Genomic DNA, 17,712 nt, shown 5'->3' on the forward strand with positions numbered 1-17,712 from the left:
AGCTGATGGGGGAAGGAGAGAACTGCCCATCAGTAGCATCACAAAGGAGCTGCAAATAATGAATACATCTAGTCAGCAAACAAGCTACTGGAAGACTCAGATTGTGGCCCTCCAGGAAAGGGAGGTGAAAAAACAAGTCAAGCCTGAAAATAAGGGGGACAGGTTAACCCTAAGGAGTGTGTGTATACTACTACTACACTGTGTGTGTGTGTGTGTGTGTGCGTGCATACGTACAGTGCTAAAGCTGTCTCTCAGCTATTACCTGAGAATAAACTTAAAGCTTGGTGCAGCAGAGAAACTATTGCAAACTGGGTCTGTTGTACAAGAGGGGAAACTGAGGCACACCACCTCATGAATTTCATAAATGACCCGTGAGTGGGGTAATTCACTATCTGACTATAGAACAAAATAAGGACAGCCTGGAGGGAATTCTTCTGTTTTTCCTGCAATTAGCAAGGAAATTTGTAAAAGGAAGTGGTATTATTATTACTAAGCACTAATCTGTCCCCACCAGGGGTGTGTGTGGAAATTGTTTCTTTTGTTTTTCAGACACTCTACAAGCAAGCTGGTGCCAGCAAAAGACTAACCCATAATACCATGAATCTATGTTTTGTGTTGTTTGTCTGTGGTGTTTGTCTTGTTGTTAGCATTGTTGTATTTCAATGAACAGAAAACCTCATGACGTGGGTGGGGATGGCTTCAAAAGGCTGACCTGGGGGAAGATGTGTATGAAATGCAAAATGCTCGACTAGGAGGCCAGCGCCTGTGTAATAGCTACCATGATATCTGGAAGTGAATCGGCAGCTAATGTGGGCCCCACAAGCCCTATGGGAATAATGAGAAGGGGATTTGCTCGCTGGGAATCAATGGAGGGGTGTGTAAAATGGTGTGACTCCAGAGAAGATGTTTGAATGTGCCCCTCCCTGATGGCCGTGGAGGAGCACACCCAATGGCCCATGGCAAGGGGTGGACAATTGGGTGTACTGTGTATGAGGTGTTTTGCTGGAAATGTACATATTACTGGGGGCACAATTACACCAGCCCCTAACCAAACTCCACACTACACACTGCTCTCTGGGCTTTGGTGCACAGATAGACCTGTGAATCTTACTGCTGTGAATAATCGAACCAGTGCATACAGCCTGATTCCACACCATGAGGTTAAGTTGGTTTGGACAATAACCCATTTCTCTGTGGACATTCAATGGACTTATGAAATGGACAAAAGCACGAAAACCTGCAGCGGCAGCGTATTGCAACTGCCAGCAACTGGACATGTTAAGGGCTTGACCCCGTCAAAGGAGGAGAGGAGGTGTTTCGGTGGTGGCCGGGATGTTGGACCATGCTGCAGTGCTCAGGTCTCTCGGTGTTGCTGTGGATTATTACAGCGGCTGGTGTATTGCTAAGTATACTTGTGTTACGTTGCCTATGGAAATAACCTAGAAGTAATGGAGTAAGCCCCTCCCCCCTGTACTAGATAACCTGGACCCAACCTTCGCGGGCCCACTATAGTGGGAAGTCTGGAACGCTAATTGGAACAGGTGTGGCACCCGTAGGAGAGAAGGTGCAGGGCACTGTACTACGCAAGGGGCAGTGGGACAAATGGAATATCAGCACCTTCCACCTTGATGCCTGGCCCTATCAGGAAATGTGTCACCATATGTCCTATGTTTTGCTAAGGGGGAGAATGGGAACAGGGACACAGGCAAGGCTCTGTGGCATCAGGGCTGGGATGGGGACACTGAGGAAGGAAACTGGAATCATTGCTTGCTGGAAGTTCAATCCAATAAACATCTCATTGTTTGCACCTTCGGACTTTGGGTACTGCTGCTCTGTGTCTATGCAAGAAGGAGCCAGTAATGGGAGGGTGAAGGGATAAACCCTCTAACACTAACTAACATCTAACACACATTTGAACCCCTTCTTTTCACACCATTGCTCATTCTCAGGGGATGCTTTGTCTCCAGACAGATCCCTTCTCTTTCAGAACAGCCTTGCTCTTTCCATCTGTTTCACTCACTGAGGTGTGGGAGTAAACACTCCCCTTCCCTCTAGTCTCAGACAAACACTAGCATTAATTGTTTGCTACTGAGGGGTTTAGAAAGCATTTGTCAAGATGCCATTTCTGGGGGATTTTTCCCAAGATCCAGTATTTTGTGTTCAAACATCTCCCAGCTTCCTTGGTGAAAATAAGGCCAAGGTTTCCTTGCAATATAGAGGCAGTTTTTCACCCCAAATGGGACTCAAACCCACAATCTCTGACTTAGAAAGCCATTGCCTTGTCCATTAGGCCACTGGGGCCCTGTGAAAAAATGGAAATTCAATCTCCTAAATGCATATTTCTCATATTAACTTGGAAGCCAAATAACCTCTTTCTGCACCTTACAGAAATGTCTGCATCCCCTGGCAGCGAGGCTACTGGGGAGGTTGCTTACAGAGCTGAGCACCACCTTTCTGCCAGCCATCTTTAGAGAAGAAGGCTCTTTTCCCTGACAGCCACACAGCGCTGCCTAGCATCCCAAGAGCCTCCCTCGTGTTCTCCCGCAGCAGCCGCCTGCTGGTGTGGGTGGGAAGAGGGGACCAGGAAGCAGTGCAGCCTCATTACGGGACAAGAGGCCCTCACCACCCCCAGGCCTGCCTCCTGCCTTCAGCCCAGGCAGCCAGAGGTGCCAGGGAGCTCCCTGGCAGGCCTCCGCCTCACCCAGGAAAAAAGGAAAAGGGGATGAATGAAGAAGTCAGGAAATAACAAGGAAATGAAGAGGTTTGTCGAATGGGTTTCTGCCCAATTTACCATCTTCTCAGCTACCGCTCAAAGTTAAAGACCTAAAGTCAACCTATCGGCATAAGTACAGATGGTTGGATGGGAATTAAAAGGAGCTGCTGTCACAAGTGTTAGGTGCCTGCAAGCAGCATGCAGACCGTTTAAAAACGCTGCAAGTAGAGGCTCAGATGAAACGTTTGCCCTAAATCAGAAACGACAATAGGAGGACCAGCAGAACGCCACTCTAGGTACATGGCAGAGTAATGGAGGCTGTTAGAGGCAAAAAGTCATTCCTCAAAATTTGGAAATCAGATCCTAGTGAGGATAATAGGAAGGTGCACAAACTCTGGCCTGTTAAGTTTCAAAGTGTAACAAGTCAGGCCAAGGAAGAATCTGAGAAGCAACATGCTAAAGACACAAAAGCTGAGCATAAATCCGGTCAATGCGAGTCCTGGTCTGTCCCCGCAGAAAGGTGAACCCCCTCTGTGGCTGGAGTGAACTCCTCTAAGCTGACCTCACTACAGATCTGTGCCAGGCAGTGCTCATTGTAAAAATGTTCCCTCTGAAGGTTGGGAAAACGGGACCAGCGGTGCTCAGGCCGGCTGACACAATTAAAATCCCACCCCCAACAACAAACAGCATGCAGTCCAGAGGAAGGAAGCCTTTGATCTTCCCTCTCATGCCTTAACTGGGGACCATACACACTAATATAGCAGTAACCAGTGCCACAGAGCACAAAGCCCACCAGTAATGCCCTCCCTGGTCAGAGCTCCAGCCCCTTCTGTACTCGCACCGCCAATGTGAAGAACAAAACTCCAGCCCCATCGTTCTTCCCTGGCCAGGAGGCCCTTCCACCAATCACCCTCTGCCCATTGATCTACCCTAAAGTCATGAATGTGCATTTCCTGAACACCCACCATGTCGAAGTCCAGCTGCTCCATGGCACTGAACATCAAGCGCCTCCTCCTGGGCCCCCAAATCCCTGCCACCTTCCACTCAGCCACTTTTACAGATGCCCCTTCCCTGGTACTGCCCTTGCTCAGCTGCACAGAGGAGTTTTCATCCCCAATCCCTGCCTGTCACTGTCCAGCACCCCCTCTGGCATTCCTGAGGGTCACCCTGCCTTGCTCTCTTCCTGCCAGGTTGGAAAAGACAGCTCTCATCGTTAGAGGTCAGGTGGGCTAACTAGGAGCAGAAGCCCATTCTATGTTTTCCAACTGCAGAGCCCAAGATCAGAGACTCACCTTCAGTGCCACCCACAGGGGAGGCAAGCAGGGCAATTTGCCCCAGGCCCCACAGGGGCCCCATGAGAATACAGCATTGCAACTTTTTTTTAATGGAAGGGGCCCCCAAAATTGCTTTTTTCTAGACCCCCTAAATCAGCCCTGCTCATCTTGGGCACAGACACCACTGTGCTCCCAGAGAACAAGCCACCCCTACACAAAGAGGATGAAAGGACCTGCCAAAGCCTGGGATTGAACCAGGGACCTTTAGATCTTCAGTCTAACGCTCTCCCAACTGAGCTACTTTAGCAGCTATGTGGTAGTATTTTGGGCTGTTGCTTCTCTGCCCAGGATGTTTTTGCAGCAGTTGCACACAAAAAGGACGTCATTGGGAGCGGCCCATGAAGACAAGACTCGCTTTTGCCTGCCTTGCTCAGCTTGACTTGCTGCCTCACCCTGTTCCTGCCCTAGTGCCCGGGTTGACCTGGTGGTGGAAGGGGACTGGGGGGCCAGTGGCGCGGGGAGGAGGTTGAGCTGGACCCTGAGCTAGACTAGACCCTGGCGGTGAGAGTCTGGCCACCACTTCCCGCCGCCCCACCCTGTTGTCCTGGCTTTCCCCACTGGGCGTCATGTCGGGAGGGACGTGGAGCTTCTGCCTCCCCTCCCCGGTTTTCACACCGCAGAGGAGTGTGAACAGGAAAACGAACGGCTGCTCCACACCCCACCGGAGGAACCCGGTGCCCTAAGCTGTGGGGAGTAAGAAGTGGCTGTTGGCTGACAGGGCCTGTCCCCGAGGAGCTGGAACAGCAGCTGCCGCCTCCCCCTCGGCTCCAGGCTGTGGGAAATGCTCATTGCCTGGCTGCATGGGCGGCTGCTGCTCCCTGCTCTGGAGGTGATGCAGCCAAGGATGCCTCACCCAACACTGAGATGCAGCCACCTCTGGGGTGGGTTGCACAAGTCAGCAAATGAATTTGGAACAGGAAATGCACTGAAAGGACAGAGGCAGCTGCAGGAGGTGGAGAAAACCAGAAGCCCTGGATCCCAGCCCTGCCCCTCCCCCACTCTACCCCCTAACCTCCACTCTCCTCCCAGAGTTGGGGGGAGAACCCAGGAGTCCTGGTCCCCAGCCTTGCCCACCCCCATATTTCGATATGGCTCCATCCAATTGCTGCCCCCCCAATTTCAGGGCAGTGCCATGGGGCACACCGGGGCCTGCCTGTTTGCACAGGACGGGTGACGCCAGTGCCCCAGGGTGGGTAGAGATGATGCTAAGGGAGAAGCAGGCAGCAGACACCCCCACGACAGAGTAAGAAGTGCTGGGGACAACGTGCTGCAAGGAGTGAGGGAGGTTGGCAGGGAATGGGAGGATCTCCCCTCACAGCGGGTGCATCTGTCTCCCCTGCAATTCCTCCCCAGCCCTACCCCGGCCCAGGCTAATCCCGGCCCAGCTACCAGGGTTACATTTGGCCTGGATTCCCCAGCTGCTGGGGGAGGGGTGTGGGGCTGGGGGGCATGAGCCTCTACTCCCCCTTCCCCTGACACAGCTGCATGGGAACTGACCAAAGGAGCCTGCAGCACTGCTGCCTAGAGGAAACTGAGGCACCAGCTAGTGACAGACACATCATGGCTCCTCATCCTCATCCTCTTTTCCATATACAGCCCGGGGTGGGGGGGAACTCAGGGCAGTTGCATAGTCAACCTGTGGAACTCCTTGCCAGAGGATGTTGTGAAGGCCAAGACTATAACAGGGTTCAAAAAAAGAACTAGATAAATGAACAGAGGCCAGGTCCATCAGTGGCTATTAGCCAGGGTGGGCAGGGATGGTGCCTGTAGCCTCTGTTTGCCAGAAGCTGGGAATGGGCGGCAGGGGATGGGTCACTTGATGATTCCCTGCTCTGTTCATTCCCCCGGGGCCCCTGGCACTGGCCGCTGTCAGAAGACAGGAGGATACTAGGCTAGATGGACTTTGCATCTGAACCAGTCTGGCCGCTCTTGTCTCCCTTGGAGCAGCAGTGACACCCAGTGGGCAGTCAGAATAATGCACAGAAGGTGTCTCCCTTGGCGCAGCAGTGACACCCAGTGGCCAATCAGGGTAACACACAGAGCCAGCAGCAGGTGCTGAGTGGGGCCGGCGGCCGGTATCCCAGCTGGCAATAGGGCAGCAGCCGGAACCCCAGAGCAGTGATGGGCTGAGCCGCTCAACCTGCCGCTGCGTACCACCAAAAATCAGCTCACCTGCCACCTTTGGCACGTGTGCCGTAGGTTGCCGACCCCTGCTCTATACACTAGTAAGGAGATGAGCATATTACAGTTGTTGGAGGGCTCTTATCAGGAGTAACAGGCTATAGGAAAGTCAGTCGACATTTTTTGTTTCTCTGATGAAAACTGGCCCACTCCCTGCCTCAAACCAAACCTATCACTAATAATTGTCAACAACTTAATTTTCTGTTTTTGGCTAAGATATTGCTTTTTTTTTTAAATACTGAAATTGGATTCAGGATTGTTAGCAAGTATTTTTGGCAAACAAAGTTGTTAAATGACAATCTAAATGGCAACACAGTACAGATTTCATGCTTGACTCCCCCCGCAGCCTGCTGGTCCAACAGCTGCAGTAGACCCCAAAATCCACCTCTTGGGGTGCAGATTGGCAACAGCAGCAGCAAACCCTCAGGTCCGATCACATGCCAATGGGCACCACCACCAGCCTTACAGACCATGGTGAAGTTAGCACAGCAGCTGATCTCAGGGACAGGTCACCCATGGAGCCACAGCAGTTCATCCTGCCCTGTGCAGCTCCCCCCAGATGAGATGGATCACTGCCAGCCCGGGGGAGAGACGCGCCCTGCACCCCAAACCCACTCCCAGAGCCAGCACCCCATGCCCCCTCCTGCACCCCAAACCCACTCCCAGAGCCAGCACCCCATGCCCCCTCTTGGACCCCTCAGGAGCCCCCTCCTGCACCCATGCTTCCTCCCAGAGCCCACACCCTACACCTCCTCCTGCACCCCAACTCCCTGCCCCAGGCTCAGCCCAGAGCCTGTCCCACACTGCAAACCCCTTGGCCCCAGGCCAGAGCCTGCACCTCCTCCTGCACCCGTACCCCAGCCTAATGAAAGTGAATGAGGGTAGGGGAGAGTGAGTGATGGGGGGGATGGAGTGAGTGGGGCAGGGCCTTGGGGAAGGGGCAGGACAGGTCCTTGGTTGCCCTTCAATTCAAAAAGTGACCCTGGGTGTAAAAGGGTTGGAGACACTGCTCTAGCCCTAGGGTGACCAGACAGCAAGTGTGAACAATCAGGACAGGGGGTGGGAGGTAATAGGTGCCTACATAAGACAAAACCCCAAATATCGGGGCTGTCCTAGAAAATCGGGACATCTGGTCACCCTATCTAGCCCCTGGGAGCCTGCTAGTCCTCCCCATCCTGGGGGAGGACCCGGTAACCCCTATTCCATCCAGAATCACTGAGCTCCCCCTCCCCCTCCCCAGCTGAGCTCCAAACAGACCTGTGGCCTATGTGACAAAGCCGGGGAGGGGGTGGGGGAGCGGAGCAGCGTCAGAGAAATAACACAAGTGCTGGACACTGGTCAAAGTACTTTATTCACAGCAACAGTGACAGGGGCACCAGGAACTGCCAGATTTCTCAGACATGTCCCTAGCAAGGGCAGTCCTGTAGCCACCCCATGCAATGCTCTATACACTGCAGCTTGTGATCCAGGGATGGAGCATTCACACTCGCCTGGGAAGGGACAAACTGGTCTTCAGAGGCACTAGTTGGAGTACAACTGGCCTATTGCTCTAGATTACCTGGGGGGGGAGCGACGCAGCTGAGGGACAAGAGGCACGGATGGGCTGCTGGGTCACTCCTTGCGGGCAATCCTGGGGCTCAGTGCACTTGAGTGAAGGCCACAACGGGCTGGAGCTCTGCAGCATAGCTCCTTGGTCCCACCGCATGGAACCCCACCCCCCAGCATCCCAGGGAGATTCCATTCCACCGTCCCCTGCTGCAGAGTTCTGGGCTGGAAACATTCCTGGGGAAGTTCTGGCAGCTGGGCAGGAGACAGTGGGAGCTTTTGGTACCTGGGGATATCTGGGAGGCAGCTAGGGTTAGGGTGAGCAAAAATTAGCTGGGTGTTTCTGCTACAGTGATCAGCAGTGAAATAGTTACATGCTGACATCATTAGGTCTGAGTCAGCACACATCAAGAGGGTGGGCCGGGCTGTTCACACCTCTCAGAACAGGGTTGGAGGGATAAGACTTTTATCGGTAGATATCCATGACCATCCATTTCACCATACACACCCAAATGACCAAAACCTATTTCCATTGGTAATACCCCAAATGTACAGATCGCCTTATATCAACGCAGCATTTCTCTTACATTGCCTACTTACTTTGTACACGTCAACAATTTGTGTCTGAATGGTTATAAACATTTAACTTTTTGAATCTCATCGTCTACTGTCATGAAATAATTGTCTGACCTTCCATTTTCTGGCCCTCCAATAACCTCCCCTACTGTGAAAATTTAAATCAATAAAACTAAAAATATTCTTACTAATAAACATTGATACTATCTGTAGAGATCACAAATAAAAGCTGAATTCTACCCAGCCTACACAACGGTTAGCATCTTCCTAGCCGGGCAAGCTGAGATTCTGCACCTAGGACCCTGGGCATGGTCCCTCCCGCTGCTGCAGCACCACTCAGTCAGGGCGCTTGCCCCAGAGACAGTGGCCTGTGATGCAGCAGGTCTAGCAATGGGGCAAGCGCTAGCACAGGGCTCGGGGAGTTTTACCACCGTGCCCCAAACCCCCTGGACCCCGGCTGTGCCAGCACTTACACAGTGCAGCTGCTGCAAGAGAAACACCCCTTGTCTAGTGGAGAAACTCACCTGGGAGGCAGGTCGGAGCCGGCAGCTGCAGCCGCTAGGACCAGCGCTGCATGGGGCTGTTTATGAAGGACAACAGTGGGTCTGGTTCAGGTTTCACGTGCAAACCACTTGGCCTTGCACAGAGCACGCCTGACATCTGGCAGGAAAGCCAAGTCTGGGGTGCCACTGACAAGCTGCAGAGGGACTGAGCAGCAATCAGCCAGCTGCAAAGCATGGGAAGGGGCGGCCAGTGTAAAGGGCAGAGAGGGGCTGCCTCATTCCCCTTGCTCATTACCCAGCCAGCTGGCGCCCCTCTGCCCGTGCAGAGGACAGCACCGCTACTCCCCATGGCCCTGCCCCCCACATCAGGGCTGGGGCTTCTGCTTCAGAAACTCCCCCAAGGGAGCAGACCCAATGACTTCATTACACCCTATTCCTGGCTAGCTGACAACCCCAGCACCTTGGAGTCTGGCAGGTCCTGGACTCCACACCCCTTGTCCCATTCCCTCTCCTCCCCTCCCCTCCCCGTTTCATTCTGAACCCTCCTCTGCAGCCTGCCCTAGTCCCACAGCAGCACTGGCACTAACACCAAAAGCTGGCGTTAGTGCCACGTAGAGCAGGGCTGGCCTGCTGCCCCCTCTCCAGACCAAGCTGGGGGTACAAGTGCCCAGCCCCTGCCTGCGCTGCACCCAAACCCTGGAAAGCAGCTCCTGCCAGCGAGGCCCCAGCACCGAGGTGGGTGAGGTGTCAGAAGAGTCTCCTACCACTGTGAGTTCAGACCCAGAGGCCAACGTGTCCAGCCATGGCACGTCCCCAGAGCAGAGCCCAGCACATTCTCCAAGCTGTTTCGTTTGTTTGTTTTTCCGGGGTGTGTTTCCTTCTTTTGTCGGGTGGGTGAGCAGGCACGGACTGGCAGGATCCTCATTCCAGCCTGCTTAGCAAACAGAGTTTGTACCTCTCAACCGCGTGGGTCAGGGGCGTGAGCGTTACCTACCCAGTTCTACCAGCCCAAGTCCTAGCGTGGACACAGCTAGAGCAGGACCCAGGTGCTTCGTACCAGTAGAGCTCATTCCCTTCCCCTACTGGAATGCTAGACCAGTATGAGCACCTTTCTGCCAGTCTAACTGCAGCCACACTAGAGAATTGTACCACATTACCCATGACTGTTGTGTGTAGACAAGGCCTTGGTTTGCAAGGCCATTTCCCCACAGAATCAAGAGGCACGCAGCCTCCGCAGCTAGGCGAGACTGTACCGGCATGCCCCAGCCACGGGGAGGGGCAGTGAGAATCCACAAGCACCCATAAAACACCGCTCAGGCCCCTCCCATGCTCAGGTTCTTGCTTCTGCAATGGGTGATACCAGGGCACGTCTTTGTCTGCGTGGAGGTCAGCACAGCTGCATGGCCTGTTGCATCAGGGCTGTTCCCCAGCCAGACAGGAAGTGGGAGCAAGCGGTTGAGTTTCCACCACAGGGCACTGCACGAGGCACTCCAGGCTTCATCAGCACGTCTTGCAACTCCCCTGAGGCCTGGCCATGATCCTGGCAGCACATCACTGCTACATGCCCATCACCATGGCACCTGAGCTCACTTTCCATAGGATAAACAAGGTCTAGAAAGCCACCCTGCAACCGGGGCAAAAATAGTCACCCCCCTTCCCCACGCCCAGCATCCCTGAGAGAGCCAAAGATCACGGAGAGTCTCAGGAAACTGCAAGGCTGCTGTGGGCTCCGGTTGCCCCCCGAGGCATCCCACCGTTCCTGCTAGGATGGGCACCATAGTGGGGCTGTCCATCCCAGCCCCCCTTGCTGCAGGATCCCAGCTCCTTAAGGAGGCTGGCTCAGGCCGACGTCTCAGCAGGGCCAGCCCGGTGCCGGTCCGGGTGTGGCAAGGGGTCAGGGCTCGGGGGGTTAGGAGACGACACAGCAGCATTTCCGGCAGCGGGGGCAGCACTTACAGCAGCAGCAGCAGCCACTGTCCGTGCCCACCTCAGGGCTCTTCTGGTGCTTGTCTAGCTCGATGGTGTAGGGCAGGGCCGAGGAAGTGTCGTTCAGCAGCTTCAGGCTGCCATACGGGTTATACGGCAGGGCCCTGGACTTCCGCGTCAGGACTTTTGAACCATCCCAACTACCCAGTGGCACCGATTTACTGGCACCGCTCAGCTGCTCTGGGGCTGGGGAGGTGGGCATGGTCCCGGGATTAACAACGACAGTGCGCGAGGGCAGCTCCTGCCCCAGGTAGTGCTTAATGAAGCTGCTCTCGAGCTGAATATTCACGCTGGCGTAGGGGTTCTCAACAGCCATGCCACCACGCTGCCTGTTCCCCCGCGGCAGTGGCACCGATTTACTGGCACCGCTCAGCTGCTCTGGGGCTGGGGAGGTGGGCACGGTCCCGGGATTAACAACGACAGTGGGCGAGGGCAGCTCCTGCCCCAGGTAGTGCTTAATGAAGCTGCTCTCGAGCTGAATATTCACGCTGGCGTAGGGGTTCTCAACAGCCATGCCACCACGCTGCCTGTTCCCCCGCGGCAGTGGCACCGATTTACTGGCACCGCTCAGCTGCTCTGGGGCTGGGGAGGTGGGCACGGTCCCGGGATTAACAACGACAGTGGGCAAGGGCAGCTCCTGCCCCAGGTAGTGCTTAATGAAGCTGCTCTCGAGCTGAATATTCACGCTGGCGTAGGGGTTCTCAACAGCCATGCCACCACGCTGCCTGTTCCCCCGCGGCAAGACGAGCTCTCACAGGTCCTCTCTTGCTGCGGTGCCTCCAGCCACCTGGCAAACTACGGCAGAGGGAGCTAAGTCTGCACTGCGCCCACCCACGGGGCACCCTGACCCAGGCCAACGGGCTCGGCCCCAGCTCACTTCTCTGGGCGGCCGCAGATCTTCCCAGCTCCTAGGGGAGAGAGACGCCATTAGCCCAGGGAGAGGGTGGGCAGGTCACTGGACAGGCCTGGGCAGGGCTCTGCACAGTGGTGTCCAGCTCCTAGGGGCCAGGCCGCCCAGCTGAGCCCAGCGGCCAGGCAAGGGACTGAGCCCTTCCCCCCAACTCCAGCTAAACCCAGCCCCAGCGGCGAGCAGTGGGCACGGAGACGTGCCAGGAGCGTTACAATCACTGCCCTGGGCCCCGCCTGCGGGTGCTGGGGGGGGGGTCCCAGGAACAGCCGAGGGCTCCACTGGCTGGTATCAGGTTCCGAGGGAGGGGAGGAGAGAAGGGGGCCAGGTGGGGGGAAGGGGATGAGAAGGGGGTCATCTCCCTTGCCAGATGTGGGGGAGGGGTGAGAGGTGGGGGGGGGGACTAGATAGGTGCGGGGGGGGAGAGGAGGGGGCCAGTGGGGGGAAGGGGAGAGAAGGGGGCCAATGGCCAGGTTCCGGAGGAGGGGAGGAGAGAAGGGGGCCAAGTGCTGGGCTGGGTGACGGGGGGGGAGAAGGGGGCCAGGGGCGGTGGGGGAGGGTTGAGAAGGGGGCAGGTGCCGGGTGCGGCGGGGCAGGGCAGGGCGGGGCCGCCCACGTGGGGGGCAAGTGGGGCAATTTGTCCCTTACCCCCCCGCCCCTCTCCTAGAGCGTCAGCGCATCAGTCCCCCGACAGCTGCAGCGAGTGTCCGGCGGGGCCTGAGCTCCCTCCGCGCGGCTCGGAGCTCGCAGCCCCGCCCCCTGCCCGCGCGGCTCGGAGCGGGGCGGGGCTCAGGCCCCGCAGGGACGCGCTGCCTGTGCTGAGCGAAGCGGCTGGGTGCGGTGAGGCTCCGGGGGAGTCCCGGGGACAGGGAACGGGGGGGGGGGTTGGATCGTGGGCGTGCCGGGGTCTGTCAGGACCCAGCGGGGGGGTGGTTAGGGGTCGGGGCAGGCAGGGGACAGGGAGGGGGAAGAGGTTGTGGGGGGGCGGACAGGGAACGGGGGGGGTTGGGTCGTGGGCGTGCCGGGGTCTGTCAGGACCCAGCAGGGGGGTGGACAGGGGTCGGGGCAGGCAGGGGACAGGGAGGGGGAAGAGGTGGGGGGGCAGACAGGGAAGGGGGGGGTTGGATCGTGGGCGTGCCGGGGTCTGTCAGGACCCAGCGGGGGGGTGGCTAGGGGTCGGGGCAGGCAGGGGACAGGGAGGGGGAAGAGGTGGGGTGGCGGACAGGGAACGGGGGGGGGTTGGGTCGTGGGCGTGCCGGGGTCTGTCAGGACCCAGCGGGGGGGTGGAAAGGGGGCGGGGCAGGCAGGGGACAGGGAGGGGGAAGAGGTTGTGGGGGGGCGGACAGGGAACGGGGGGGGTTGGGTCGTGGGCGTGCCGGGGTCTGTCAGGACCCAGCGGGGGGGTGGTTAGGGGTCGGGGCAGGCAGGGGACAGGGAGGGGGAAGAGGTTGTGGGGGGGCGGACAGGGAACGGGGGGGGGTGGATCGTGGGCGTGCCGGGGTCTGTCAGGACCAGCGGGGGGTGGCTAGGGGTCGGGGCAGGCAGGGGACAGGGAGGGGGAAGAGGTGGGGGGGGCGGACAGGGAACGGGGGGGGGTTGGAACGTGGGCGTGCCGGGGTCTGTCAGGACCCAGCGGGGGGGTGGATAGGGGTCAGGGCAGGCAGGGGACAGGGAGGGGGAAGAGCTGGTGGGGGGGGGGACAGGGAACGGGGGGGGGGTTGGATCATGGGCGTGCCGGGGTCTGTCAGGACCCAGCAGGGGGGTGGACAGGGGTCGGGGCAGGCAGGGGACAGGGAGGGGGAAGAGGTTGGGGGGGGCGGACAGGGAATGGGGGGGGGTTGGGTCGTGGGTGTGCCGGGGGCAGGCAGGGGACAGGGAGCAGGGGTGGGGTCCCGGGGTGGGGAGCAGGATGTTGCTAGCTAGATGGGGGGTTCCTAGCACCATTGCAGGCTGAGCTAGTACTTTCCTTTCCTGATATACTCGCTTTCGGGTGAGGCTTCTCTCAGCAGGAGCCCTGGTGGAAGAGGTCCCCGTAGCGACTCGCACGCTGATGGCACTCCATGGCGGTTCACATGGCCTTTTACTAGGCTGGATGGGTCGGGGATTCTGAGGGGGCAGGCAGTCAGGGGGCAGGAAGTGGGTGGGGGTCGGATAGGGGGCAGGGCCAGGCTGTTTGGGAGGCAGAGCCTTCCCCACCCTAAAGCTCATTCAGCAGTCTGAGGCTTGCAGAAGAGCCAAGCTGTGAGCTTTTCCATTAGGGCTCCCATCCCCTTCACTTCTCAAATGCCGAATTCTAGTCTGTATTTCATTTCAGTGCCATAGGGAGATTCATGTCAGGGGAGGGGAGCTTCATTTAAAACTAGCCACTGGGGGAGGGATCACATGAGAAGAGCAATATCCTACACCACCTACCTCCTTCCCGACCCTACCAAGGGAGACCCCTCCCTCCGCATTCCCCGAGGCTCCAGAGGGGTTAATTCAGTGGTTCTCAAAAACTTTTTTACTGGTGACCCTTTCACATAACAAACCTCTGAGTGCGCCCCCCCCCTTATAAATTAAACACACTTTTTTATATATTTAACACTATTATAAATGCTGGAGGCAAAGCGGGGTTTGAGGTGGAGGCTGACAGCTCACAACCCCCAGTAATAATCTCCTGACCCCCCTGAGGGGTCCTGACCCCCAGTTTGAGAAGCTCTGGGCTAATTTCATTTGAGCACCCTGTGTCCATTCACATGCATGTGCTATTTTGAGCATTTCAGTTTTCACAACATAGGCTCATCCCAGATTCTGGACAAGCTCAAATGCTCAGTTCGTGGAGTATGTACATAGTCTATACTAAAGACAAACCCACAGTAACCGTCTCCAGTTTGTGAGGGACCCCATGGAGCCAGTCTCTAGGAAACAGATAAATGCATGGAGGTTAAGTCCATTAATGGCTATTAGCCAGGATGGGTAAGGAATGGTGTCCTTAGCCTCTGTTTGTCAGAGGGTGGAGATGGATGGCAGGAGAGAGATCACTTGATCATTACCTGTTAGGTTCACTCCCTCTGGGGCACTTGGCATTGGCCATTGTCGGATGGACCTTTGGTTTGACCCAGTATGGCTGTTCTTATGTTCTAAGGTAAATGAACCCAAAGTTATGCAGACAGCTATTAGTCAAGGAAGCCAGCAGAGTATCAGAAACCTGGAAAAATCTCTGCCTGGATGGGCTCAGGCATTTTGGTCGCAAGCTGAGGTGGTTCAAAAGTTTTGGATTTTTTTTAAGCAGAATTTTTTTATTGTTTCTTTAAGCAATCAAACACAGCAAGCAGCAAATATTTGGCCACACACTTCTGAAACCCCAAACCATGTTCAGGCAGACTAATTTCAGCTTTTCAATTAAAAATACCACAACAAATTTTGAAGGAAAGCAGACATTGTCCATGATTTTGTTCTGTTTTTTAAAAACCCCTAGTTTTCGATCCAAAAAAAGTTTTGATGGAAAATATTTGTCCAACCCTTTTAATGAGCTTTAGTGCCTTTTAGCACTAGCTGATGCTGAGAACCAGTGATACCTTGTAAAGAAGTTTTCTCAAAACTGGGTTTGTGCCGAGATGCGGAAAGTTCATATTTCCCTGGGCCGCCCATGGGAAATATGAACTTTCCGCATCATCGAAAAGGAATGTGTCCTGGAATCATGAGCCGGGAAACTCCAGTGAGATTCAGCACAGACCAGAAAGAGAGCAGGGAAACCATGCAGGGGAGAAAGTGGGTAAATGTATTTCCTGTCGGGGAACTCAGACGGACCTCAACGAAACCACAACACAGCAGGAAATCCTCATGGGAAAGAAAAAATACATGCACTGAAGGTGGGAAGAATTTATGTGACTTCTCAGTCCTTATAAAGCATCAAAGAATCCACACAGGAGAAAGGCCCTTTGAATGCCGTGAGTGTGGGAAATGCTTCACTAAGAGCTCATCCCTTTCTGAACATCAGAGAATCCACACAGGGGAGAGGCCCTTTGAATGCAGTGAGTGTGGGAAAAGCTTCAATCGCAGCTCACACCTTATTAGGCATCGGAGACTCCACACAGGGGAGAGGCCCTATCAATGCAGTGAGTGCGGGAAAACCGTCTCTTGGCTCTCAACTCATGTTAGCCATCAGAGAATCTGCCAAGGAGATCCACACTATAAAAACCTCTAGGGCTATCAATACTTTCTTTTTCTTTAATAATTTTCCTGATTCCCACACAGTAACTTTTGAAGCTGTTTGAACTGTTTGCAGCACCATTATCCCTCAGTTTGACCAGATGAGTGGCCCATTTTTGCCTTTTTACAGTTTGCCCTGTTTTGAGGTAGACCAGTTTGTCCTTTCTGTCAACTCCATTGTCTCATGAGTAATTTGAGTGAGCCCTTCCCATAAGAAACAAGGGAGCATCACATTTATACCATTCCTCCTATTGCAAAGTTATTGTTAGAGTCACCAGTGATACAGATTGTGTCATTGCCCGTTGTTCTCACGTTGCTCTGGATTGTGCTGAAGAGCAGATCTATTGGGAACTTTTCAAATTATATCTAAATGAAGAGGAGCAGGGGCAGGAAAAAAAGTGTCATTTCAGCCTCTGTGACACCGGAAGGATACGGGGCGACTCAGAGATTCCCGCCTTCCCCATCGCTGCAGAACTGTTACCTTTTGTCTGAGCCAGGCAGAGGTTACCTTCACATTCTATCCATCCACTTTTCAAAGTGTCATGTGATGAAGCATTCTCCGTTGTCTGTGCTTGGAGATGATGGCTTGTCTTTAATCCTATATCAGAGTTGCTATGAGTGCAGACGTAAGTGTCAAAGACCTGGAAGGGGAATTCAAATGGATCCAAAACACAGTGTGATCATTGGGAGTTTAAATCCCAGGTTCCATCTATTGGTAAAGCCACTTCTTACAAGGTAGCTGTTTTGTCCCCCACTATGGGGATGCTGGGATATTAAACATGTTGTAAATAACATAACTGACTATTGAGACAGTGCTGAGTGAAGCAGGTTTGAATGGATCAGAGGAGAATGTGATGGGAGGATCTCTTGTCCTGATTCTGAATAATCAGATGTAACCTGCTCTGGAATTTCACTTAACACTTCCATTATCATGTATTCTATCTCTCTGTGGTGTGGGTTTCTATCTTTCCTGAAGGCTGTTTGGTCATCCAGTTGGATATTAGTTCAGTTTGATAGGATGTAGCTCAGATTTATTGGAGAATTTAAGACAAATGACCATTTTCTAAAGTCCTCATTTGTGATTTCAGCTTTGCTTTTCCCCCATCCCTCCATGATGACAGGGAGACAATTCAAGTGCAGTTCTGTCAACAGGAGAGAACTGTCCAATTTACTGGACATGCTAACAAGGTCACAGCAGTGATTCTCCACTCAGAAATGGTTAACAGCAGCAGAAACCCAACTAACTGAAGGAAGTTCATATGATCACATTGTAGTTCAGTTGTTGAAGTCAATATTGTCTCAGATGATCTGGGGAACTCCACATTAGGTGATTTTGAACTAGGCAAAATGCCCATGTATTTGGTTCCCAAATGATATGTACCCCAGGCCCAACAAAAGATCTCTCCTAGCTAATCCTGTGTTACAGGGAATGCTGCCCTTCTTGATGCAGATGTTGAGGAAATAGAAGTGGGCTTTTTGTTGAATTTATCCTTTGTAGGTGTTGAAAATGTGTATAAAATCAGTGTTGGAAATCTAATAGCTGCAGAAAAATAGCTATTTTTTAATAGAATCTCCAGCTCTGGTAACAAAGAAAGATTATGATCCAGCCCTGTATCCAGTCCGTTGCCTGGAACTGTGCCACCAAATTAAAGAAAAGCTGAGCATGTTTCGGGAAGCCAGTGCTTACTAACACTGTTGAGATTTGGAGTGGTTTTGTAAAGGATTCTACTTCAGAGAAGTGTAAATTTACCCTAACCAAGGCCAAGGATTCGGAAA

The 17,712-nt window shown here is 54.4% G+C and overlaps 1 protein-coding gene and 1 non-coding gene across 2 annotated transcripts; both read right to left on the minus strand.

Annotated features, from left to right (window-relative positions):
* Positions 1-4,221: 4,221 nt before the first annotated feature.
* TRNAF-GAA lies at positions 4,222-4,294 on the minus strand. The gene has a single exon. It is a non-coding gene; the product is annotated as a tRNA-Phe (tRNA).
* A 3,375-nt stretch (positions 4,295-7,669) lies between these two features.
* Positions 7,670-11,740, minus strand: LOC123359650 (cysteine-rich tail protein 1-like). Its single transcript, XM_045001122.1, has 2 exons — positions 11,564-11,740; positions 7,670-11,365 (listed from the first exon to the last, which is right to left on the minus strand). The coding sequence occupies exon 2, from the start codon at positions 11,350-11,352 to the stop codon at positions 10,762-10,764; it is 591 nt and encodes a 196-aa protein (XP_044857057.1). The 5' UTR covers positions 11,353-11,365; positions 11,564-11,740; the 3' UTR covers positions 7,670-10,761.
* Positions 11,741-17,712: the final 5,972 nt, after the last annotated feature.

Source organism: Mauremys mutica, unplaced genomic scaffold (assembly GCF_020497125.1).
Source record: "Mauremys mutica isolate MM-2020 ecotype Southern unplaced genomic scaffold, ASM2049712v1 Super-Scaffold_100166, whole genome shotgun sequence".
In the NCBI taxonomy this organism is placed as follows: domain Eukaryota; kingdom Metazoa; phylum Chordata; order Testudines; family Geoemydidae; genus Mauremys; species Mauremys mutica.